At 42.7% G+C, this 26,811-nt stretch overlaps 1 protein-coding gene across 5 annotated transcripts in view; it reads left to right on the top strand.

The window, feature by feature from the left end:
• The window catches only part of fancc (FA complementation group C), a 233,431-nt gene that overhangs the window by 185,356 nt on the left and 21,264 nt on the right, over nucleotides 1-26,811 (top strand). For all 5 annotated transcript variants that reach the window (XM_041185537.1, XM_041185534.1, XM_041185536.1 and 2 more), the window contains one exon: nucleotides 6,253-6,322. In XM_041185537.1, coding sequence (XP_041041471.1) covers nucleotides 6,253-6,322 — 70 coding nt within the window. The remainder of the gene's footprint in view (nucleotides 1-6,252; nucleotides 6,323-26,811) is intronic.

The following is a 26,811-nucleotide window of genomic DNA, read 5'->3' as shown; positions in this document are numbered from 1 at the left end:
CTCTCCTCGCTCTGCTTCCGCTCCCTCCACCCTCTCCGCCAGCATCCCCACATGATAGACATATGGCAGCATGATATCATCACTATAATGAAAACTTGGCTCAAGGAGAGGCAAAAATGGCAGCTCAACATCTCTAGATATAGAGTTTTCAGGCAGGATAAGGAAGGGGATAAAAAAGATGGAGGTGTAGCATTATTGATTAAAGAATCAATTACAGCTGTGAGGAGGGATGATATATTAAATGAAGCATCAAATGAGGCCGTATGAGTCGAGCTCAGAAATAAAACGGGCAGCCACACTGCTGGGAGTGTACTATAGACTCCAGATAGTGGAAGGGAGTTAGAAAAGCAAATATGTAGGCAGATTTTTGAGTACAAAAACAATAGGGCAGCAATTGTTGGGAGCTTCAACTACCCTAATATCAGTTGGGATACAAACAGTGTGTAGGGCATAGAGGGCGCAAGATTCTTGAACTGCATTCAAGAGAACTTTTTTAGCTAGCAAGTAACAAGCCCAATGAAAGGGGGCACAATTCTGGATTTAGTCTTAGGAAATGAAGCTGGGCAAGTGAGTGAAGTAGCAGTGGGGGACCATTTTGGAGATAGTGACCATAAATATAGTTAGATTTAGCATCATTATGGAAAAAGACAAAAATAGAACAGGAGTACAAGTTTTAAATTGAGGGAAGACAAATTTTACAAAGTTGGCGAAAGTGGACTGGATACAGTTATTAGAAGGAAAAACCATGTCAAATCAGTGGGAGGCATTCAAAGACAAGATTCTATGGGCACAGTGTAGCCATGTCCCCACAAAGGAAAAAGATGGCACTGCCAAATCTAGAGCCCCCTGGTTATCCAGAAACATACAGGCCAAGATAAAGCAGAAAAAGAAAGCTTATGACAGTCATAAAAGACTTAATACTGTAGAAAGCCTAGAGAGGTTTGGAAGGACAGGGCTGAAGTGAAAATGAAAATTAGGAAAGCAAAGCGAGGACACAAAAAAATATTGGCAGGTAAAATCAAAGAAAATCCTAAAACGTTTTACCAGTACATTAAGAGCAACAGAATAACCAAGAAAAAGATAGGGCCTAACAGATGTATATGGTAACTTGTGGGTTGATGCAGAAGATGTGGGCAGGTTTCTCAATGAGTACTTTGTCCCTGTCTTCACTAAGGAGAGGGATGATGCACACATTCTAGTTAAAGAGGAGGACTGCGAAATATTAGATACAATTAGCATAGTGAGAAAGGAGGTACCGGAGGGACTGGCATCCTTGAAAGTGGATAAATCACCAGGGCCAAATGGACTGTATCCCAGGCTATTGAAGGAAGCCAGGGAGGAAATAGCTGATGCTCTGAGGATCATTTTCCAATCCTCACTAGGTACCGGCGAGGTCCCAGAGGATTGGAGGTCTGCGAACGTTGTACCATTATTTAAAAAGGGTGCGAGGGGTAGGCCAGAAAATTATAGGCCGGTCAGTCTGACTTCAGTCTTGGGCAAATTATTGGAAACAATTCCGAGAGACAGGATAAATTGTCGCTTAGAAAGGCACGGATTGATCAGGGATAGTCAGCATGGTTTTTGGGGAAGATTGTGCCTTACTAACTTAATAGAATTTTTTAAGGAAGCAACAAGGAGGCTTGATGAAGATAGTGCAGTGGATGATGTCTACATGGATTTCAATAAGGCATTTGACAAGGTCCCACATGGCAGACTGGTCAGGAAAGTGAGATCTCACAGGATACAGGGGAAGGTGGCAGGTTGGATCCAAAATTGGCTCTGTGACAGGAAACAAAGGGTAATGGTCAATGGATGTTTTTGTGAATGGATAATTGTTTCCAATGATGTTCCACAGGACTCAGTGTTGGGCGCTTGCTGTTTATTGTATATATTAATGATTTAGATTTAAATGTGGGAGGCATGATTGGGAAATTGGCAGATGACACAAAAATTGGCCGTGTAGTTGATATTGAAGGGGATAGCTGTCGACTTAGAAGGATATCAATGGTTTGGTTGAGTGGACGGAGAAGTGGCAAATGGAATTCAATCCGTAAAAGAGTGAGGTGATGCATATGGGGAGGGCAAACAAAACAATAAACGGAAAGCTTTTGAGAGAGGTTGAGGAAGTGAGAGACTTTGGAGTGCATGTCCACAGGAAGGTGGCAGGACGGGTGGGCAAGTTGGTCAACAAAGCATATGGAACGCTTTCCTTTATTGGGCGAGATATTGAATACAAAAGCAGAGATGTAATGATGGAACTGTATATAATGTTGGTTAGGCCACAGCTGGAATTTTGTGCGCAGTTCTGGTCACCACATTACAAGAAGGACATAATTGCTCTGGAGAGAGTGCAGAGGAGATTTACAAGAATGTTGCCAGGGCTTAAAAATTGCAGCTGTGAGCAGAGATTGAATAGACTAGGAAAAGCTCAGCAGGTCTGGCAGCATCTGCGGAGAGGAACACAGTTAACGTTTCGAGTCCGAATAACCCTTCAACAGAACTAAGTAAAAATAGAAGACAGGTGACATATAAACTGGTTTAAGGAGGGGGGGGTGGGACAAGTAGAGCTGGATAGAAGGCCAGTGATTGGCGGAGATAACCAAAAGATGTTACAGACAAAAGGACAAAGAGGTGTTGAAGGTGGTGATATTATTTAAGGAATGTGCTAATTAAGGGTAGAAAGCAGGACAAGCAAGGTACAGATAGCCCTAGTGGGGGTGGGGTGAAGGAATCGAAAAAGGCTAAAAGGTAGAGATAAAACAATGGATGGAAATACATTTAAAAATAATGGAAATAGGTGGGGAAAGAAAAATATATAAGTTATTGGAAAAAACGGGGGTGGATTGGAAAGGGGGTGGGGATGGAGGAGAGAGTTCATGATCTAAAATTGTTGAACTCAATATTCAGCTTGGAAGGCTGTAAAGTGCTTAGTTGGAAGATGAGGTGCTGTTCTTCCAGTTTGCGTTGAGCTTCACTGGAACAATGCAGCAGTCCAAGGACGGACATGTGGGCAGGGTGGTGTGTTGAAATGGCAAGCGACGGAGGTCTGGGTAATGCCGAAGGTGTTCATCTCCGACCTAGCACTTCATAGCCTTCCGGACTGAATATTGAGTTCAACAATTTTAGATCATGAACTCTCTCCTCCATCCTCACCCCCTTTCCGATCCCCCCCCTTTTTTTTCCAATAATTTATATAGATTTTTCTTTTTCCACCTATTTCCATTATTTTTAAATGTATTTCCATCCATTGTTTTATCTCTACCTTTTAGCCTTTTTCGATTCCTTCACCCTGCCCCACCAGGGCTATCTGTACCTTGCTTGTCCTGCTTTCTACCCTTAATTAGCACATTCCTTGATAATATCACCACCTTCAACACCTCTTTGTCCTTTTGTCTATGACATCTTTTGGTTATTTCCACCTATCACTGGCCCTCTATCCAGCTCTACTTGTCCCACCCTCGCCACCGCGCGCCCCCCCCCCACCCCCAGCCCTTAAACCAGCTTATATTTCACCTCTCTTCTATTTTACTTAGCTCTGTTGAAGGGTCATTCGGACTTGAAACGTTAACTGTGCTCCTCTCCGCAGATGCTGCCAGACCTGCTGAGTTTTTCCAGGTATTTTTGTTTTTGTTTTGGATTTCCAGCATCCGCAGTTTTTTGCTTTTATCTTATTTGAATAGACTAGGGTTGTTTTCCTTAGAAGAGAGGAGGCTAAGGGGTGACCTAATTGAGCTATACAAAATTACGAGGGGCCTAGATAGGGTAGACAGGAAAGACCTGTTTCCCTAGCTGTGGGGTCAATTACCAGGAGGCATAGATTTAAGGTGATTGGTAGAAGGATTAGAGGGGACATAAGGAAAAGCTTTCTCATCTAGAGGGTTGTGGGTGTCTGGAATTCACTACCTAAGTTGGTGGTTGAGGCTGAAATGCTCAACTCATTTAAAAGATACCTGGATCTGCACCTAAAGTGCTGTAACCTGCAAGTCTATGGACCAGGTTCTGGAAAGTGGGATTAAACTGAGTGGCTAGTTTCTTTTTTTCTCTTTTTGGCTGGCACGGCCACAATGGGCTGAATGGCCTCTTTCTGCACTGTAACTTTTCTATGGTTCTACTTCCTACCTAAAGGAGGTACAACACTCTAGTTGAGGCCAAAGCAATTATTATCAATTTAATATAACTTCCTTAGTTTTAGGCTCTTATGCCTCTATTTATTAACACACGAATTCTGTAGACTTATTTTAACAGCCTTATCAACTTGTGCTGCCGCCTTCAAAGTATGTGAACTCCCTGATCTCTATGTTCTTGCACTCTCCTTAAAAGAGTGCCATTTAGGTTCTATTGCCTCCTTGTTTTTCCTATCAAATTGCATCATTTCACACTTCTCAGCATTAAATTTAATCTACAATGTGTCTGTCCTTTTCACCAGTCTTTCTATGTCCCCTTGAAGTCTGTTACTATCTTCTCATTGTTTACTATTTTGACATGTCTGTTGTGTCATGTGAAAACTTTAAAATGATTCCCTATATACCCAAATCAGGTCATTAATATATATGAGAAAGGAATCAATGCAATGAAAGTTGGGAGAAAATATTAAAGGTCGGTGAATGCGAGTCATTGAGTAGCTTGGACCAAGCTGGGACAGGCACAGTGGGATCAGTGATGACTTTGTATGCTGTAAAATTCCATAAATAATTGGTTCAGTAGCAAAAGTGAAAAGAAAAAAAGACTTGCATTTATATAGCACTTTACATGAGCACTAGATGTTTCCTGTGTGCCACTGTCAACTTTACAGCCAAAGAAGTACTTTTGAAGTGTGGTCATCTTTGTAATATAGTAAGCACGGCACCAAAATTTCACACAGCAAGCTTCCACAAACAGCAATATGATAATGACCAGATAATCTGTTTTTGTGATCTTGAATTATAGATAAATATTGGCCAGAACACCGGGGATAACTTTTCTACAGTTTTTCAAAAGAGTGCCACGAGTTCTCTTGTGTCATCCTGAGAGGGCAGATAGATAATGGGTTTAATGTTTCATCCAAAAGATGGCACCTTTGACAGTGCAGCACTCACTACTGCGCTGGAGTGGCAGTCTTGATTTTTGTGCTCAAGTCCAAACCCAGAATCTTCCAACTCAGCTGAGAGTGCTACCAACTGAACCATGGCTGACGCTGAACAAAGAACAAAGACTAACATTTTCTGTATTACAGCAGCCATTTTAGTTTATGTTTTTCAGTTTAAATCCCTTAGGATCATTTTTTCTTGTAGTCACTGAGGCAGTGCACAGAATTTAACATGGCTCATGAGAGTGGGTTGTGAGGCAGGGCGCTGTGGAATTGTGAGGGAAAGCCGGGGGGGCAGAGTACCGGACACTATGCAATTATCTCAGTGGCGGGGAAGGTCAAGGATGGCCTTCCTGCCCAGAGGCATCTTAAAGGCGGTCTTCCCATCGCTGCTGGCATTCTGGTGATCTCCCTGTGGGCTTAGGTGGGCGGGTGGGGTTGGGGTGGATTTTTCTAATTGGGTACCCTGTGCCCACTGAGGCTCCCACCCCTACCATGGTGGCAAAAATAACCTCTGCAGAATCCCGTCCACTGTCACCTATGACTCCTCCTCTCCACCTTGCCGGTACCTGCCTGACTGGCCCCTTCAAACATAATCCCACTCACCTGGGTTCCAATGCAGCACCCATGTTGCTGCTCCTGGCCGGGTGCAGTCCCACTTGTTCACTACTTCCTGATGGCGCTGCTGGGACTGAGGCGCCTTCCCACCAATTGGTCGGCAGCTCATGGAGGTGGGATTTCCATCCTTAAAAGGCCTGGAGCTCCGACACCAGGCAGTTAATTGTCTAATGGACACAGAGTCAGGCTGGGGCTCCCAGAAACGGCAGAGGCAAGATTGCCCCAGGGCTTCCGGCCCACTCTCAGAGCCATTGCTGCCCGCATTAAAGTTAGGTGCAACATACATGCACACACAGCTAAATATTGTTTTTACAATGTAAAGTTCCTGAGGTAAATACTTCTGATTTGTTAGCTCTAAAGTTTCAAAAGAACTTTTCTTTTGCACCATACCAGTTATTTCTATTTGCCTGGTTGTTGGCTTGCTATTTCCATTGGAATTATGGCTATTTAATGAGAGATGTACTGAAATACAAATTTAATCTGTATAATCTTTGTCTTCATACTTAGTGCATAGATCTAGTCAGTAATCGTTCAGTTTTTTTGAATCTGCTTTTTTACATTCCCTCCAGATGCCACTGAAGCTCTACTTTCCATATAATCACCAATCTCTTGTGATGGCACTACTAGTGCATCCTTCAGGTAAATTTTGATTTCTTATTAAAAATCTTTAAATATTTTGATTATTATGTTTTCTGAAATGCTGTTCAAAATTAGGAAAAAGCAGAATAGAGTCATAGAGATCTATAGCACAGAAAAAGGCACTTCGGTCCATTGAGTCTGCGCCGGTCAAACAAGTACCTAACTATTTTAATCTCATTTTCCAGCACTAGGCCGATAGCCTTGTATGCCATGGCATCGCAAGTGTACATCCAAATACTTCTTAAATGTTATGAGGTTTCTGCCTCTACCACCCTTTCAGGCAGTGAGTTCCAGATTCCCACCACCCTCTGGGTGAAAAAATTCTTCCTCACATCCCCTCTAAACCTCCTGCCCCTCACCTTAAATCTGTCACCTGGTTATTGATCCCTCCACCAAAGGGAAAAGTTCCTTCCTGTCTACCCTATCTATGCCCCTCAATCATGTCCCTCCTCAATCTCCTCTGCTCCAAGGAAAACAACCCCAGTCTATCCAATCTCTCCTCATAACGAAAACTCTCCAGCCCAGGCAACATCCTGGTAAATCTCCTCTGTACTCTCTCTAGTGCAATCACATCCTTCCTATAATATAGATTCTAGAACTGCATGCAATACTCCAGCTATGGCCTAACCAGTGATTTATACAGTTCCAGCATAACCTCCCTGCTCTGATATTCTATGCCTCAGCTAATAAAGGCAAGTATCCCATGTGCTTTCTTAACCACCTTATCTACATGTCCCGTTATCTTAAGGGACCAGTGGGCATGCACACCAAGGTCCCTCGATCCTTGGTACTTCCCAGGGTCCTACCATTCATCATGTGTTCCCGTGCCTTGTTTGCCCTGCCCAAGCGCATCAACTCACGTTTATCCGGATTAAATTCCATTTGCCAATGATCAGCCCATCTGACCAGCCCATTTATATCCTCCTGTAATCTAAGGCTATCCCCCTCACTATTTACCACCCCACCAATTTCCGTGTCAATGGCGAACTTGCTGATTAACCCTCCTACATTCAAGTCTAAATCATTTATATATGCCACAAACAGCAAGTGACCCAAAACCGATCCCTGTGGAACCCCACTGGACCCAGGCATCCAGTCACAAAAACACCCCTTGACCATCACCCTCTGCTTCCTGCCACTCAGCCAATTCTGGATCTAATTTGCCAAATTGTCTTGGATCCCATGGGCTCTTACCTTCATTATCAGTCTCCCATGCGGGACCTTATCAAAAGCCTTCCTGAAGTCCAAGTTGACATCATCAAATTCATTGCCCTCATCTACACACCTGGCCACCTCTTCGAAAAATTCAATCAAATTGGTCAGTCATGACCTCCCCTTAACAAAACCATGCTGACTGTCCTTGATTAACCCCTGCCACTCCAAGTGTAGATTAATTCTGTCACTCAGAATTGTTTCCAATAGTTTCCCTGCCACTGAGGTTAGACTGACTGGCCTGTAGTTCCTGGTTTATCCCTTCCTCCCTTCTTGAATAATGGTACCACACTGGCTGCCCTCCAGTCCTCTGGCACCTCTCCTATGGCCAGAGAGGTATTGAAAATTATTGCCAGCACCCCTGCTATTTCCTCCCTTGCCTCACTCAACAGCCTGGGATACATTTCATCTGGGCCTGGAGATTTATCTACTTTAAAGTCTGCCAGACCACTTGGAACCTCTTCCCTTTCGATGCTAATTTCTTTAATTATATCACAATCCTTCTGCCTGATTTCCATACCCATGCTGTCCCTCTCACTTATGAACATTGACACAAAGCATTCATTTAGAACCCTATCTATGTCTTCCGGCTGCACACACAAATTACCACAATAGTCCTTAATGGGCCCTACTCTTTCCCTAGTTATCCTCTTACTCTTAATGTACTTATAAAATAACTTTGGATTTTCCTTTATTTTACCTGCTAATGTTTTATCATACCCCCTTTTTGCTCTCCGAATTTCCTTTTTAAGTTCCCCCCCCCCCCAACACATTCTATGCTCATCTAGGGCTTCTGCTGTTTTGAGCCCTCGGTATTTGCCATAAGCCTTCCTTCTTCTCTTTATCCAATCCTGTATATCCTTAGACATCCAGGGTTCCCTGGATTTCTTGGTCCCACCCTTGTCTTTACTGGAATATGTTGGCCCTGTACTCTCCCTATTTCCTTCTTGAATGAGTCCCACAGCTCTGATACAGATTTACCTAAAAGTAGTTGCTCCCAGTCCACTCTGGCCAAATCATATCTGATCTTATTAAAATCGGTGTTCCCCAGTTAAGAACTCTGATTTCTGGTCCATCTGTGTCTTTTATCATAACAACCTTGAATGTACCGGAGTTATGATCACTAACTGCAACATGCTCCCCCACTGATACCTCTACCACTTGCCCAGCTTCATTCCCTAAACTTAAGTCCAGGACCTCTCTTGTAGGATCTTCTACGTACTGGCTTAAAAAGCTCTCCTGGATGCATTTTAAGAATTCCGCTCCCTCTAAACGTATCACACTATTATTAACCCAGTTAATGTTGGGGAAGTTGAAGTCCCCCACTATTACTACCCTATTATTTAGTTCTCTGAAATTTGCCTATATATCTGTTCTTCTATTTCTCTCTGACTGTTTGGGGGCCTATAGTACACCCCCAGCAATGTGATTGCTCCTTTTTTGTTTTTCAGTTCTACCCATATGGCTTCATTTGAGGAGCCTTCTAAGATGTCATCCCTCTTTACTGCTGTAATTGATTCCACAATTTTAGCATTCTTTGGAATGTTTAAAACTATTTCAAAGAAATATTAATTATTGTTTCATGAGTCCTGTTACAGCAAAATTTGTCTTTGTTCATTTCAGATAGAATATGAAAGAACATGATGCATCTAAACTCTTTCATTAAGATTTTGTAGCCATAGGCAGGTAGACTCTGATCTAACTGTTACATGGTACAGATCTTACATATTTAACCTAGCTCAGGAGCTGCCACACAAATACACCTCTTGGAATGAGGATTATTTCTGCGATGTTGAAACCTACACCGCTCAAGTGCCTTCCTGTGCTATCACATTTTGAACCTCCTGATGTCTGCAGGAAAAACATCGTCCTCAAAGGACACTGCCAGCTAACAGCTGACAAAGCACTCCCATTGACACAGGATCTCAAAAAATTCCATGCATTCATCTGAAATCTCGTGCTGGAATATGCTCCACACCCTACAGACTGATGATAGCTCCACCTCTTGATGGCACACCTCCTGGCTGATTGCAAACATTACCACAGCAACCTGGTAACTGACCTGTGTGGTGAAGTCCCAGGTTTCAATCTTCCACAGAAAATCTGGACAATCCCCAAAAGCTTGTGGACCAGCCAGGGAAGATGTGGCCATTTGCTCCACAAGTGGAACATGAGGAACAGGTCAGATGACTGTGGCCATCCTAGTCAGACCATCGCCCATGTGCTGAAACTCTGCCATGAGAAATCCATTCCTAATGGCATCACACCTATTCACACTGCATCAGCTGAAGCCATTGAATCGATTGCTAACCTTGTCATTGCTAACCTTGTCATCAAACTGTAACTGCTTCTGCAGCCATACAAATAAAAAAAAATCATGTAGTGAGTTATAACAATGCAGCCACGTAAGGAATTATAGAGCTGCAAATTGAATATAAAGGAATAGGGTTTTGTCTTCAACTCCTGACAGTAATCTGGTGCAGCTAATCGCCTGCCCATTTAAGAACTTCTCCATTGTTCATTTCGATGATTTTATTGTACTTCAGGTAACCACCCAGGTGGTAAAGAAAAAATGTACAAAAGACATTGTCCCTTTTTCTCGTCTTAAATGCTCCCCACCGCTGCCAAACCGCCCCCCTCCCCTCCACCTCCCTGTGCTTTCTTCACTGCTTTAGGTCCATTATGTGTCTCATTATTTTCTCAGGCGGAGGTGGTAGATTTCTCCCCAGTATCTATCAGTTCTACTGGCAAAGCGATTATAGCTACTGCATGCAAGCTTATTTAGTCTTCATTTGCTATATTTTTCTGGTGGCACAAAACACTAATAATGATGTTTCAGTCCCAGTGAGTTCTTTGTTATGCATATTAATATTGTATGATCCAACCAGTGAAGCTAATCTGAGTAATTTGAATATTTACTTGATTTGATACGAGAAGCATGTGTGATACATACCTATATATGTAATTTCATGGGGGAGCTTCCTGCAGCCTAATGATACATAAATGCTGAGTATTATTCCTAATATTTGATGTACTATAGCCACAACTTAAAATACAGAAATATGCATTTTGTAAGTCCTCCTTTATCAAACTACTTTTCCTCAGCGGAGTATTGTCTCCGTGTTGTGAATTATAGAAGACTACCTATAGAATACAGGATTATATCTTACAGGATTTCATTCTAATGATTTTCATGATTCCCTCAACAATCTTAAAAGAGCTAGATCACAGACTTTTCTTTCTTAGATGTGTGTCTATATAGCCATAATGACCAGTGATATTTTATTCTCTATTTCCTTTCTGAGGCAATATGTAGGGAGTTAGTTCTGTATTGTTCCAGGTAATGTTGCTCTTGTATGTTCTGATACAGAATTGTTGGATGTTATTGAATGGATGTCAATGTCTCTTGATTTCTCTCGTGTATTGTGACAAGGCGCACTGTTTATATAGGCACATTAACATCCATTCAATAACATCCAACAATTCTGTATGCATAACAAAGAACTCACTGGGACTGAAACATCATTATTAGTGTTTTGTGCCACCAGGAAAATATGGTTGTTTGGACGTACAAAGGATTAATGAATATAAGAGAAGGCTTTCATGCATTGCATCACATTTCAAAAACTATTATTGAACCACCACAGCTTATTTCAGTGCCATCGTTACACTTCTAAACTGCAACTTGTATGTTAATGAGTTTATTAACATGTTTTTAAAAAGTAGTTTGTTTTAAAAGAAACTTTGCCATACTCTAGCCTCTGCGCTGAACTGTGTTTGTTTTGTCTGGTATTGTGTTTGTTTGTGAGCGTATGGGGGTTCGAATATCAGTTTTTTAAAAAGGGGGTAAATCGTTACACTTCTAAACTGCAACTTGTATGTTAACGAGTTTATTAACGTTTTTAAAAAGTAGTTTGTTTTATAATAAATCAAAATTTGTTTTGTGTTTTCTGAAAGAAGCATGGTTAGTCATTTTATTCTAGGAATAACAGTATCAAAGGGTAAACAATTGGCCAGTTTTGTGAGTAAATTAAACATTTAAACTATTGTTGAGACCTGTGGAGAGGTGGGGCTAGAATTAACTGCACACTGTCCCACCATGGTCTGTAACACAATGTAAAGATTTGAAAACCGAAATGTGCCTTTAAAGCAGATGTTCTTAAATTCCGTAATATCATAATTACACATTCGTGACACACTAAAGAACAATGAAAACCTTAAGCCCTATTGAATTGGAAGTAACTGAGTGTAGTAAGTCATAATTACTACTGGAAATCTCTCTGGCCCTGAAATTGTAATTTTACAATTGTGGAGTTTCATTCCCTCAAGGAATATAATGTTGCGGATTTCAAAAAAATTAAAAATTTTTTTTTACAGTCTTTGCATTTTGCTTTATGTCTTCCCTTCCTATGTGTATGCCTAAATCTTTATTTTGCTTCCTATACAATGATTTAAATGTGATTTATATTTCCTTTTTTTTAACTGCCTACTTTGCTATTTGTGAGGATTGTTCAATCTGATTGGTTGAACAACTTCCCTGCTGTTGCCACAGATCCCTCAAAGGGGTGCTGAATTCAAGCAGACACCAGAAGATCAGAAATCTCTGCCGACAAGCCTGCTAAAAGTCTGTGGCTAATTATACACAAGGCAAATAACAGAGTGGGGGGGAGGGGTCCAGGTGAAGGGACACTTAGGATAGAATTTTCTGTTTGATGTGTGGGGGTGGGGTGGTGGGCCCCACATATCAGCGTTTAAAATGACGCGTGGTGACGTTGGGCGAGCGTCCTGACATCACCGCACGCCAGCGCGATATTTTGCTGGGTGGGCACGCGATGAAGTTCGATGCGCCCGCCATTAATTAACGGGCTAGTTTTGGCCCTTAATTCATCAATCAACGGCGATTTTCAGGTGCCCATGTGATCTTCGGGTTGGTGCACGGGCGCAACGGTTAGGTGGGTAAGAGGCGTTTTAATGAACCTCATCCACGGGTGGGGTTGTGAATCTGGTCTGTGAAGTACTTATTGGAGAAAGTTTTTTAAACTTGCCTGTGTGATCTGCAGCAGTTCAGAACAAATTCCAGCGGCATTCCAGTGTACTTTGAACCTTCAGGTCAGCACTCTGCAGTCAGTAATCTTTATGGGGTCTGCAGCTTTCCAGAGGCCTCCCTTTAGCCTGGGTATGGGTGCTAACATGTACACTGGAGGCAGCTCCTCTGAGGAGGAAGGGAGGGCGAGAATGAGGAGGAGACCAGGAGTGCATATTTGGCCTCTAGGGGAGCCACCTTTAGGCATACAGGTGCGGGCACAAGGGGCGCAGGGCCAAGAGGTTATCCAAGGTGGAAAGGGCCGCAGAAGATGCCACTATCCTGCTGCCAGGGTATACAGGCAGCGAAGCAGCTACCTCAATATGACTGAGGTGCAGTGCCAAAGGAGGCTCCAAATGTCAAGGGAGACAGTCAACTACATCTGTCAGATGATTGACCCTGAGATCTCCCCTAACTGTGTGGGTGGACACCCTATGCCAGCGGCTCTGAAGCTCACAGTTGCCCTCAACTTCTATGCATCAGGCTCCTTCCTGGGCTTGGTGGGTGATCTTTGTGATGTCTCCCAATTAGCTGTCCACACTTGTGTCAAGCAGGCCACAGATGCTCTGTTCAGGCGTGCATTGACCTTCATCCACTTCTGCTGGGACCAGGCAATCCAGGAACAGGGAGCCAGAGGCTTCGCGGCCATTGCTGGCTTCCCCTGCGTCCGGGGTGCTGTAGACTGTACACGTGGCCATTAAGGCACCAGCATGTGAGCCCGGTGCCTTCGTCAACAGGAAGGGCTTCCACTCCATGAACATGCAGATAGTGTGTGATCACAGGATGCTGATTCTACAAGTCTGTGCAAGGTATCCAGGCAGCTCCCACGACGCCTACATCCTCAGACACTCCCACGACGCCTACATCCTCAGACACTCCCACGACGCCTACATCCTCAGACACTCCCACGACGCCTACATCCTCAGACACTCCCACGACGCCTACATCCTCAGACACTCCCACGACGCCTACATCCTCAGACACTCCCACGACGCCTACATCCTCAGACACTCCCACGACGCCTACATCCTCAGACACTCCAGGTGCTGGTGCTCTTCAGTGCTCCGGCTCAGCTTGATGGCCGGCTGCTGGGTGACAAGGGCTATCCTCTCAGAAGGTGGCTCATGACGTCTCTCTGCCATCAAATATCAGAAGCTGAGCAGCGATACAATAGGAGTCACGCCTCCACAAGGGCTGTGGTGGAGCCCGGTGCCTTCGTCAGCAAGAAGTGCTGCCACTAACTGCTTGCCCACCCAGCGTACGAGAAATGCTCAACATGATTCAATGCAGTCACGACAGTAAGACTTGGTGGGGGGCCTCAAAGGCTAAGGCTACCTGCTGGGTTAAATGCCCAATGCCAACATGGTACTCACCCTTCCAGAGGGCAACAAGTCGTTGAAGCACTTATGGCACTGGATTCAGGTGCACCACACCACATTGTGGGAGCTCACCACCTCCGCCACCTCCTCCCAGGCACGTTTGGTCATGTGGGGGGGGAGGGGGAGAACCTCCTCCCATCCTGAGGGACCCACACCCCCTGCCATGCAGCCACCTCCTCGAAGATGGCAGCAAAGCAGTCATCAGAAAAGCCTCCCCGCTGGCCTACCCTGCAGCCTGCCCTACTCCTCTGCCCTTCCCTCCAGCGTGCCCTGCTTAGCCGACCCCCTGCAGTGTGATGTGGAAGTGGCCATTGTGAGCAGCCTAGAGGAGGCTGCCAGGCCTTCCTTTAAACAGACTGCCAGGTTGCCATTGGACCCGGCGGTTTGTGCACACCCGCTGCCGCCCACACGCTCCTGCTATTCACGGGAGTCGGCAAATATGCTCAACAGGCTTTAATTGGCCCACCTGTGCAAAATGGTGGTGTGGACCCAATCACGGGCGCCGATCGGGTTGGCCGGCGTCTGTTCCAGCTCCGCCCACCTGACAGGCAGAAAATTCTGCCCTTGGAAATCCAAAAGGAAAAGTCAAGCATTGGAACAGTATAATGATATGAATACACAAAATGTCTACAATAAGATAGATGAGCTGGTGGCACAAATAGAAGTAAATTATTAGGTCTAATTGCCATCACAGAGACATGATTACAAGGTTGGGAAATAAATATTCCAGTGTACACAATATTTTGGAAAGACAGACAGAATGGCAAAGTAGGAGGGGTAGCCCTGGTAGTAAAGGATGATATTAAGTGAGAAGGGATATGGCCTCAGAAGATCATGAAGTAGAGTTAGTATGCGTGGAAATGAGGAATAGCAGGAGTCAGAAAACGCTGGTGGGAGCACTTTATAGGCCCCAACAGTAGTTATACTGTTGGACAGAGCATTAAACATGAAATTATTGAAGCTTGTAACAAAGACATTGTAATAGTTGTGGGGGACTTTAATCTTCATATAGACTGGAACAATCAAATTTCAAGAGTGGTCTGGAAGATCAGTTCGTAGAATGTTTTTTGTGACAGTTTTTTGGAGCAATATGTTATGGAATGATCTAGGGATAACGCTATCTTAGATCTAGTATTGTGCAATGAAGGAGGGTTAATTTGTAATGTCATAGTAAAAGATCCACTTGCAAATAGTGACCATGTTACTATTGAACTCCATGTTAAGTTTGAAAGTGACATACTTCACTGACAAGCAAGATATTAAATTTAAAGCCAATTACAGTACATGGGTATGAGGGGAGAACTGGCTGAGGTTAATTGGGTAAATAGACTAAAGGGTATGGAGCTAAATGAACAGTGGGAAACATTTAAAGAAACAATTCAAAATGTTCAACAAAAATATATTCTATTGAAATACAAAAACATAGCAAGAAAAGACCCATTCGTGGGTCACTCAGCAAGTTAAAGATAGTATTAGATTAAAAGAAGAGGCTTACAATATTGCAAAAAAAACAGTAGCAAGTCTGAGGATTGGGAGCATTTTAGAAACCAGCAAAGAGCTACCAAAAAGTTGATAAAAGTGGAAATGAGAATAAACCAGCCAGAAATATAAAAACAGATTATGAGAACTTTTATGAGCATGTAAAATAGAAGAGAGTAGCTAAAGTAAACATTGGGCCCTTAGAATCAGAGGCAGGAGAAATTATCCTGGGAAATGAGGAAATGGCAGAGCTTTTGAACAAATATTTTGTGTCTGTTTACACAGTGAAAGACACAAGTTTCATACCAGAAATAGACAGTAACCCAGAAGCTAAAAAGAGTGAGGAAATTAAGGAAATTAATGTCAGCAAAGAAAAGGTATTGGAGAAACTTAAGCAACTAAAACCTGACAAATCGCTGGGACCTGATAGTGCAGCGGTTCAAGAAGGCAGCACATCACCGTCACCTCATGGGCAGTTAGGGATGGGCAATAAATGTTTGCCTAGTTAGTGATCTCCACATCCCATGAACAATTCAAAAAAAGCACTTTAGGGTTCTAAAAGAGATAGCTGCAGAGATAGTGGAAGTGCCAGCTATGATTTTCCAGAATTCCTTGGATTTGGGAACAGTCCCATCATTGCTTTTCAAGAAAGGAGGGTGCGAGAAAACAGGAACAACAGGTCAGTTAGCTGAACATCAATGTGTTGGGAAAATGCTGGAATCTATTATTAAGAAATTCTTAACATTGCATTTAGAAAAGCATAGTGTGCACAGAACAAGTCAACAAGGTTTTACTATGGGAAATCTGTTTGACAAATTAATTAGTTTTCTATTCATTCATGAGATGTGAACATCCCTAATTGCCCTTGAGAAGGTGGTGGTGAACTGCCTTCTTGAACCGCTGCAGTCCATGTGGTGTAGGTACACCCACAGTGCTGTTAGGGAGGGTGTTGAGGGTAGTATTAGATTAAATTTTTGAGGATGTAACTATTAGCATAGATAAAGGGGAGCCAGTAGCTGTAGTATACCAAAAGGCATTTGAGAAGGTGCCACATAAAAGGCCAATGGACTAGATAAGGGCTCATGGAGTTAGGGGTAATATATTAACTTGAATAGAGGATTGTTTAATGGATAGAAAGAGGAGAGTGGGTATAAACGCAACTTTCTCAAGTTGATGGGCAGCGAATAGTGGAGTGCCGCAAGGATCCGTGCCAGGGTTTCAGTTATTTACACTCTATATTAATGACTTAGATGAAGTACAGAGAGTAATGTATCTAAGTTTACTGGTGATAGCAAGCTAGGCGGAGAGGACACAGAGGCTGCAAAGAGATACAGACAGGTTAAGTATGTGGGCAACAAGAAGGCAGATGGAGTATAATGTAGGGAAGTGCAAAGTTATTCACTTTGGTCATAAGAATAGAGAAGCAGAGTATTTTGAAAAAAGGTGAGAAACTTGTTAAGTGTTAATGTTCAAAGAGACTTGGGTGTACTCATATAAGAAACACAAATTTAGAATGTAGGTCCAGCAAGCAATTAGGAAGGCAAATGCCATGTTGGCCTTTATTACAAGGGGATTGGAATATAGGAATAAAGAAGCCTTGCTACTGTTGTACAGGGTTCTGGTGAGACCACATATGGAACTCTGTGTGCCGTTTTGGCCTCCACTTTTAAGCAAGGATATGCTTGCATTGGAGGTGATACAACAGAGGATCACGAAATTGGTCCCGGGGTTGAGGGGGGAGCTTGTCCTAAGATGTGAGGCTGAGTAAATTCGGCTTATCTTCTCTGGAATTTAGAAGAATGAGAGGCAATCTCTGAAACCTGAAGGGGCTTGATAGGGTAGATGCTGAGAGATTGTTTCCACTGGCTGGGGGATCTAAAACACGGAGGCACAGCCTCAGGATAAAGGGCTGATCATTTAGGACTGAGTGACAAGAAATTACTTCACTCCAAACATGTTTGACTAGTAAAATAAAAGCAAAATACTGAGGATGCTGGAGATCTGAAATAAAAACAAAGTGCTGGAAAAGCTCAGCAGGTCTGGCAGGACCTGTGGAGAGAGAAACAGTTAACATTTCGAGTCCAATATGACTCTTCCAAGGGTTGGCTAAATCTGTTTTGAGCTGAAAATGCTCAGAATTGCACTTTGGAATTAGAATGGAGGAGGCAGAGCGATGGAGAACAACTTTGAAAGAAGAATCTAGAAGGGAAATGTGAAGGTTCTGCTTGCGATGGGGGCATCAACGAGGGAGGTCAAAGAGTGAATAATCAAATCACTAGCTGTAGAACTACTATGACAATCAGAGGTTCAAAAGCGTAGTAGTGGGCAGATCGACAGTGCAGTTGTGAGCCACTTGGTGAGAACTTTATTCCAGGCAGAAGAAAATTCAGTTTTAAGGGGGTTCGAGGATGCTGAGTTATAAAAGGAAGTGGTCTGGAATGGTTTCACCTGAGATTGAGGCCACAGGCATAACAGAGCCACAAGAGATGGAAGGAAGAAAGGGATGACCGTGTATATGGTTAGGAGAGTTTATAAGGAGGGAGAAGTGGATGCAGGGCAGGAGGGAAGTGAACACAGGAGAGAGAACAATGACAGCTGAGATGGAGATAAATCACTGAAGATGTCTGTCAGTGCAGAGAAACATAGAGGAAAATAGGACAGATATGTTCCCACTTGTATATCATTTAGTGTGACTAAGGGAAGCCAGGGAAGATTATAACATTTTACCAGAGCCTTGAAATTACACAATGTGAAGTTTAGCATGTGCAATTCCTTTGCTATTTTAATGATGACTTTAACCTATTTAAAATGTACTATATGAATATTGGCATGTGGATACAATGAAATTTCGAGGTCCATCTGTTAAGGCTGCTTTTTTGTCTTGTTCTCCTTTGCTGCCTTAGATTGAGATCCTGTGAAGAGAGGATTGTTAGAATAAAGCCTCTGGTTAGAATCATCCAACCAGATTTCCATAAATTATGAGAATATGAAGGAAAAGCTGTGCTTTTCCCCATCCGGAGGTCCCCGGCATTACAGATGCCAGCCTTCAGCCAATTCGATTCACTCCACGTGATATCAAGAAAAGGCTGAAGGCTTTGGATACTGCAAAGGCTATGGGTCATTACAATATTCCGTACTGAAGACTTGCTCCAGAACTTGCCCGCGCCCCTAGCCAAGCTGTTCCAATACAGCTACAACACTAGCAACTACCTGGCTATGTGGAAAATTGCCCAGGAATGCTCTGTACACAAAAAGCAGGACAAATCCAACCTGGCCAATTACCGCCCATCAGTCTACTCTCCATCATCAGTAAATCAATGGAAAGGGTCTTCAACAGTTTTATCAAGTGGCATTTGCTTAGCAATAATCTGCTCACTGAAACCCAATTTGGGTTCCACCAGGGCCACTTAGCTCCTGACCTCATTACAGCCTTGGTGCAAACGTGGACAAAAGAGCTAAACTCCAGAAATGAGGTGAGAGTGACCGTCCTTGACATCAAGGCAGCATTTGACAGATTGTGGCTTCAAGGAGCCCTAGCAAAACTGGAGTCAGTGGGAATCAGGGGGAAAACTCTCCATTGGTTGGAGTCATACCTAGCACAAAGGAAGATGGTTGTGGTTGTTGGAGGTCAATCGTCTCAGCTCCAGGACATCACTGCAGGAGTTCCTCAGAGTAGTGTCCTTGATCCAACCATCTTCAGCTGCTTCAGCAATGACCTTCATAAGTGAGGATGTTCGCTGATGATTGCACAATGTTCAGCACCGTTTGCGACTCCTCAGATACTGAAGTAGTCCATGTCCAAATGCAGCAAGACCTGGACAATATCCAGGCTTGGGTTGACAAGTGACAAGTGACATTCACACCACACAAGTGTCAGGCAATAACCACCTCCAACAAGAGAGAATCCAACCATTGCCCCATGATGTTCAATGGCGTTACCACCACCGAATCCCACACTATCAAAATCCTTGGGGTTACCATTGGCCAGAAAATGAACTTGGACTAGCCGTATAAATACTGTGGCCATAAGAGCAGGTCAGAGGCTAGGAATAGTGCGACGAGTAACCCACCTCCTGACTCCCCAAAGCCTCCACCTTCTGCAAGGCACAAGTCAAGAGTGTGTTGGAATCCTCCCCACCTGCCTGGATGAGTGCAGCTCCCACAACACTCAAGAAGTTGGACAAAGCAGCCCGCTTGATTGGCACCATATTCACAAACATTCACTCCATCCACCGCTAACGCACATTAGCAGCAGTGTATACCATCTACAAGATGCACTGAAGGAATTCACCAAGGCTCCTTCAACAGCACCTTCCAAACCCACAACCACCACCATCTAGAAGGACAAGGCCGGTAGATAGATGGGAACACCACCACCTGGAAGTTCCCCTTCAAGTCACTCACCATCCTGACTTGGAAATATATCGCCGTTCCTTCACTGTCGCTGGGTCAAAATCCTGGAACTCGCTTCCTAACAGCACTATGGGTGTACCCACACCACATGATCTGCAACGGGTTGAGAAGGCAGCTCATCACCACCTTCTCAAGGGCAACTAAGGATGGGCAATAAATGCTGGCCCAGCCAGTGAAGCCCACACCCCAGAGAATTTGCAAACTTTTTGTATGAGAACCTTGCACAGGCTGAGATCTATATTTCTTTATATATTTCTGTTTGGTTATCTAATCATTGTTCAATAAACTCAGTTGGTAGTGAGAAAGACTTTGGCCATTGGGACCATTTTCGGGCCCTGACCCCATTTGCAACAGTAGCATGCTTTCAGTTCAGTCGTTTGGAAGGCAATCAGCTAACAGCCCGCCTTCAGGATTGCTACCCAATCAGGGATGGCTAGTGGCCTGAGTATGTGGGAGGTTAATTCAGCACATCCCATTGCAAGAGTGGCGGGCAGCCTTCATTGTGTCTGCAGTGAGTTTGCTGCTGAGGGGAATGCAATAGGAGGGGGAGGAATACAATGGAGGCGTGCTCAATCTGATGGGAGCGGCTGCCACTGCATCACCTCAAGCACATTGGAGACATCAGACTCCAGGACTTTCTCACGCAATGGCAAGCCTTTGCCATGTAAAATGCTTCAGCCTGGCATTTTTGCTAGTAAAGGTTAGAAGGCCTTGAACCTCTGACTCCCAGTGTGCACTGCTGCCTCTGAGTTGCCAAAGTACTGGGAAACTTGCAATGTAGGTGGAAGGTTACAATGAATTGCCTAATTATCTACCTTAGTTGGCTTCCCATTGCTGCCAGGCCGATTGCTAACATCGGACTCAGCTCGACCCTGGGAAAAGCTGTTGGGTGCAAGAAGTCAGCCCAAAACATTTATCTCTAATTTCGCTCACACACCCTACCTCCAAATTTGTCTCCAAGGGCTTGTTAAAATTCCTCCCAAATCCTTTGAAATTTGCCGCTGCTTGAAAATATAAGGAGAATCACAGCCTAAATATACCTGAGTAAAAAACTCAAAACCTAACAACCACTTCACGATAGAAAAGCATGGTTGGTAGCCTTAGTTCCATCCCGGCAGTTTTATTTTAGACTACATTTTATCTGATTTTGGTATTTCTCCAACAATCTTGACCAGATCTAAGCTTACACTTTGTGGAAGATTCCTGTGAACAGTCAGCTTTCAGCTTCTGTTTGCAATGCTTATAACTCTTGCTTGCTGTATTGTGAATAACTTTATAATTATAATCACATGCCAGGGTGATCTGTACCAAATGAAGCCAATCAAAGAATAACTGTAACTATTGAGATTGACCACCTAGTTTCCATCATAAAAGGGGTCGCATTCTTTTCTTTCTGTTTAGAAAATTACAACTGCAGATATAGTTGATTTAGTCTAATATATATGATTTATGCTGAAGCTTGTGAAGATATCTAGTGCAAATTGAATTAAGCTACTGAGATTATTTTATGCAGTATTGTTGGGAGCATCCAAAAAGCATGACTGTGGGCACGGAGGCCATTAAGTGCAGGCGTGAGACTTTGGGACTATTCCTATTTGCTTCCAAGGGTAATGATGGCAACAGCTTGCATTTGTATAGCAATCTTTAACACCATAAAATGTTCCAACCACTCCACAAGCAGAGATCAAACCGTGTGACGGTAGAAGAATTTGGAGAGCTGATTGTAGGCATGGTTAAAAAGATTTTGAAGAAGATTTTAAAAGCGGGGGAGGAAAGTGCAAGGCAACTAGATTTAGGCTTGGAGTTCAAGAGTAGGGACTGGATGGTTGAAAGCTATGCTATCAACTGAGGAATATCAGGATAGAAAGTTACAAAGGATTCAGAGGTGTGGATCAGACAGGCATGGTTAGAGGAAGTTGCGGGGGCACTGTGGAATGAGACATTGGAAGGACTTGTAAGCGAGGTCAATGATTTTCAACTTGATGCACTGGAAGACAAGGATCTGATAAAGTTGAGGGGTGATGTATAAGTAGAACTTTCTGTAAATGAGGAAAAGGAGAAGGCCAATGACAGAACCTTAGGCAATGCATTAATTTGGGAAGGATGTCAAGGCCCTGGAAGGAATGCAGACGGGATTCACCAGGGTGATATCAGAGATCAGAAACTCGTCTTAGGAGCCACTGGGGAAACACAATCCATAGTTGCTTTTAAAAAGAAAGAAGGAAAATATTTATCTAAAAAAATTAAAAGGACAGGGAAATATGACTAAATGGATAGCTTTTTGTTAGCTGGTACAGGTGCGGTGGGCTAAATGGCCTCCTGTACTTTGAAAAATCAATGATAGGCAAGAGGAGAAATGATTGCTAAATAAGTGCTGGCTCTATTGATAGAATTAGGAGATGAACCAGGAATGGGTATCATTTGGAAATGGATCATAGAGAATGCTGTAGTTGTAGATGTTGAATATCAAGGAGAGGGTAAGAAGGCATAGTGCTCGGATGGGTTTCACTGGCAGATTTGATAGTGGGTTGGGTGAAAATCATTCTTCTCTTTCTCTCTTTTCACTAGCCCCCAGAATTAAGCTATTGGCTCACTGGAACAATCTGTGTCTGTTAATTTCTGGCACAATTACTTTGATATCAAATTTTCAAAATGGCCCCTATCAATAATATCAAACTTGAAGAAAGAGGCGTATTCAATAAAAAAAATTTAAATTACATCTCATTGAAACTTTGACAATAATGTATGATTTGGTGATATATTTTATCTAGGCCCCTGATTTAATTTAGTTATTGTTGCCGGATAATTTACACTGTTTTAAAACTGTCGTTTTACTTTGTGTCCAACTCTTTGTTTGATTTTCAGCAAGATTGAAAGGGAGATGGTGACGCAGTTGTAATGTCACTGGACTAGTAATCCGGTGGCCCAGTCTATCCTCTGGGGACGTGAGTTCAAATCCCACCACGACAGCTGGTGGAATTTAAATTCAAATAATAAATCTGTAATATAAAACTAGCCTCAGAAGTGTGGCTGTCATCTATGACAACCATCATCGATTGTTCACGAATGAAATCTACCATCCTTACCCCATTTGGCCCACATGTGATTCCAGGCCCACAGCAATGTGATTGACTCTTAATTACCCTCTGCAATGGCCTAGAAAACCAATCTGTTCAAGAGTCAACACACACCCATATCCCACGAAAGTATAGAAAAGAATCTATATTTTAGTGTTTAAATCAGTATATCTTAGATTTCTTCATTTCACATTACTTATTTGCAGGCCCATGAGCAAAGAGCAGGGGAGTGGAACTAACCAGATAGCTCTTTCAAAATGTTGGCATGGGCATGATTGGCTGAATGACCTCCTACACTGTTAAGATTCTCTATCCTCTCTATTTCGAACAAAATCTAGCAATTCACACAACAGTATTCGCCAAATTACAGGAACAGGCCATCAAATTATTGGTAGGCAATCTGAATTTAACAAGTCTTCAAGGGCATAGTGAACCACGTGTGAAGTTTCATCTACCAGATGCTGACATCATCATGACAAATTGTATATAGACCACTAAACTATGCTGTGAAGAAGAGTCATATGGACTCAAAACGTTAACTGTGTTTCTCTCCGCAGATGCTGCCAGACCTGCTGAGTTTTTCCAGCATTTTCTGTTTTTATTTCAGATTTCCAGCAGTATTTTGCTGGATAAAATCATATCCTTTGTTAACATAGAATCCTAAATAAAAATGGTTTCTAATCTGACAACATCTAGCAGGCCTGGAAGAATCCCTAGAATTTCCTCATCATCAATTGTTTGGTTTTTTAAAAGATAGATTTTGTATTTAGATGTTAATCATTTAATTTCCATATTTTATATTTACAAGTTAATATAATCGCTCACACTAATGTGCCTAATGGAAGACTACTTCCTTAAGGGTCTACACCCTTTCTTTACTTTTCCCTTTTAATACGCTTATTAAGCCAACAAAAAAATTGAAGTATATTTATATAGCACTGTTAACATAGTAAAATACCCCAAGGCACTTCACAGGAATGTTATCAAACAAAATTTGAGACCAGGCCACATCATGAGATATTAGGGCAGTACTATTTAAAAATAAATTAGAAGGATCTGACATTTAAACAGATGTAAACTATTCTTTTGTCTGCCTCTCTAAACTTTTGGTCATCTGCCCTAATATCTCCTTATGTGCTTGGTGTCAAATTTTGTTTGATAACATTCCTATGAAGTGCCTTGGGGTATTTTACTATGTTAACAATGGTATATAAATAAATAAATGAATACAAGTAGCAGTAGTTGTTGCTGTTGTCATCATTAAACCAAAAAAGCTGAATGGAACATGCTCGGTATACAAAACTAACCCTTATGATATTCAGGGCTGAAAATTGCACACTTGGTTATAAGTCAATACTTACCGATTGCATGCATATAGAATGCTCAGTCAGAATTATCCCAATGAATTAAGGACATCAAGCGTATCAATAGTGCCAGAAGTACACCTTAAAAGCATAGCAAGGAAATTTATTCAAAGAAATTCATTCAAGGAAATTCATGCATTAATGGGGAAGATGGACAAGTAGATGCGGGAGAAGGGAATATCAGGTATTGATGATAAATTTAGAAGTGGAAGGATGGGAGAAGGCTCAAGTGGAACATAAATGCTGGAGTGGACTGATTGGACTGAATGGCCTGTTTCTGTGCTGTATATCCTATATAGCTCTAGGCCCATTTTTACACTGAGTTTCTTAATTTGTGTGTTTTTTTTATTTATCATGTGAATTTTTGTGACCCTTTATGGCAATTATTCTATTGCTTGATTTCCCCACATGATGCTTTTATGTTATCCATGGGTTTAACTAGGAATCCACTTAATGCTATTCCATTTGTTTGACATCGAGTACTGGATGAGCAGAGATTTCCTCTAACTAAATATTGGGAAGACCTGAAGTCATTGTCTTCGGTCTGCACCACAAACTCTCCCTCCCTGGCAACAGTCCGAGGCTGAACCAAACTGTCCGCAACAGTTGTTGTAAGTTACTTCTGAAGCTGAAGCTGAATGTCTAGCCCCATATTCTTTCCATCACCTGGAACTGCCTACTTCCACCTCCAAACCATTGCCCATCTCTGCCTCAGTTTATCTGCTGCTGAAACACTCAGTTGTACCTTTGGTAATTCTAGACTCAACTGTTTCAATGGTCTCCTGGCCAGCTTCCCACCTTGCACCTTTGGTAAACTTACGCATCATTCAAAGCTCTGATGCCCATATTGTAACCTGCACCAAATGTCATCACTTATCATCCCTATGCTTGCCCGCTTGCCTTGGCTTCCATTCTGGCAACATCTTTCTGTTAAAATTCTCATTATTTTTTCCAAATCCCTCCATGACCTTGTTCCACATTATCCCTGTAATCTCCTCCAACCCTACGACCCATCAATTTTGGCCTCTTTCACATGGTGAAGTTTCCTTCACCATCGCCTGCCATCCTTTCAGTTGCTTAGTGCCGAAGCTGTGGAATTCCCTCCTTAAACTTCTCTGCATCTCCACCTTTTAGACCCTACTTAAAGCCTGTTCACCAAATTATTTAATGATGGCCACTTCAGCTTTCATTCTCCCCAGCTCTGCTGTGTCACCTGCAGCAACATCAAAGTCCCTATTAATTTGTTGCACAGCTGCTTCACCTCCACTTTGATGTCTTTTTCACCACCTGATCAGACCACCAATTCTTTTCTTTAGTTTTGAGGTTGTGGCTTCAGTCTTTGATTATGTGCACATATTGTCACACTGTCCGTCAGCAGATCTGCATTGAGTATATCAAATAATATCACTACTCAACCTCTATGACAAAATCCTCCTGCTCTAGTATCATAATAGAAGGCAAAACCATTCTGAAAATCTTAACTTCTCTTCTGCACCTGCAGCCACCTCCTTAGATCTTCCTTCCCAGTAGCCTTTGTCTGCATCTCTGAAATATAAGAAGCTTATAGGTATTTTGACCCCAAAGGCTACTAACTCAGTTATTGATGCGACCTGTTCCTTCTCTTCACCCAGCTCAGCCCACATTCCCTTCACTTCACCGTTTTTGTTTGTTCATGTGGTAAATGCCAATATATGCCTATGCAATGACATTTTGAAAACTGCCATTACCATGTCCCTCTGTAAAAAACCTTGCCCTCAGTACTTCTCCTCAAATTTCCAATCCTCTCTAACTTATCCTTTCTCTCTGCAAGGTCTTTGAACAAGCAATTGTCACCCAACTTTGCATCTCTTACTTGCTTCAAAAATTTTCTCCAGCTCTATGCCATGGTCTTACTCCCCCCTATGTCTGTAACTTCTTCCAGCTTACAACCCTCTGAGATCTCTGTGCTCCTTTAATTCTGGCTTCTTATGCTTCCCAATTTTCATCGTTCCACCATTGGCAGCTATGCCTTCAGCTGCCCAGGCCCTAAGCTCTGGAATTTCCTCCTTAAACTTCTTCACCTCCTTAAGGCACTTCATTAAAACTTACCTCTTTAACCAGGCTTTTGGTCACCTGACCTTATCTCCTTATGTGGGTCTCTGTTGAATTAGGTTAATAATGCTCCTGTGAAGCACCCTGAGACGTTTTACTACATTAAAGATGCTGTATAATTTTAAGTTGTCTGAACCTACATTGTACATTTCTCTGACTCTGAATTATTACTCTACCAGTGGACGGTGTTGTTAGTTATTTTTTCTTGCTTGGAAACCTCTCAACATCTAGCCTGGCAAGCTCTTCCTTCAAAAAGTGCTCTCTTCAATTGTGCTTTCTGGACTATTATCAAACATCTTGTCCCTGTTCAGTCCTCCCTCTCTTCCTCCCTAAAGCATTCTAGAATATTCTATTCTTGGCTTCTGTAGAAATCCAGATTATTAATGTAAGT

This window comes from Carcharodon carcharias, chromosome 4 (assembly GCF_017639515.1).
Source record: "Carcharodon carcharias isolate sCarCar2 chromosome 4, sCarCar2.pri, whole genome shotgun sequence".
Lineage (NCBI taxonomy): Eukaryota > Metazoa > Chordata > Chondrichthyes > Lamniformes > Lamnidae > Carcharodon > Carcharodon carcharias.
The sequence above is the reverse complement of the archived record's forward strand: the minus strand, read 5'-3'. Positions and strand labels throughout refer to the sequence as shown.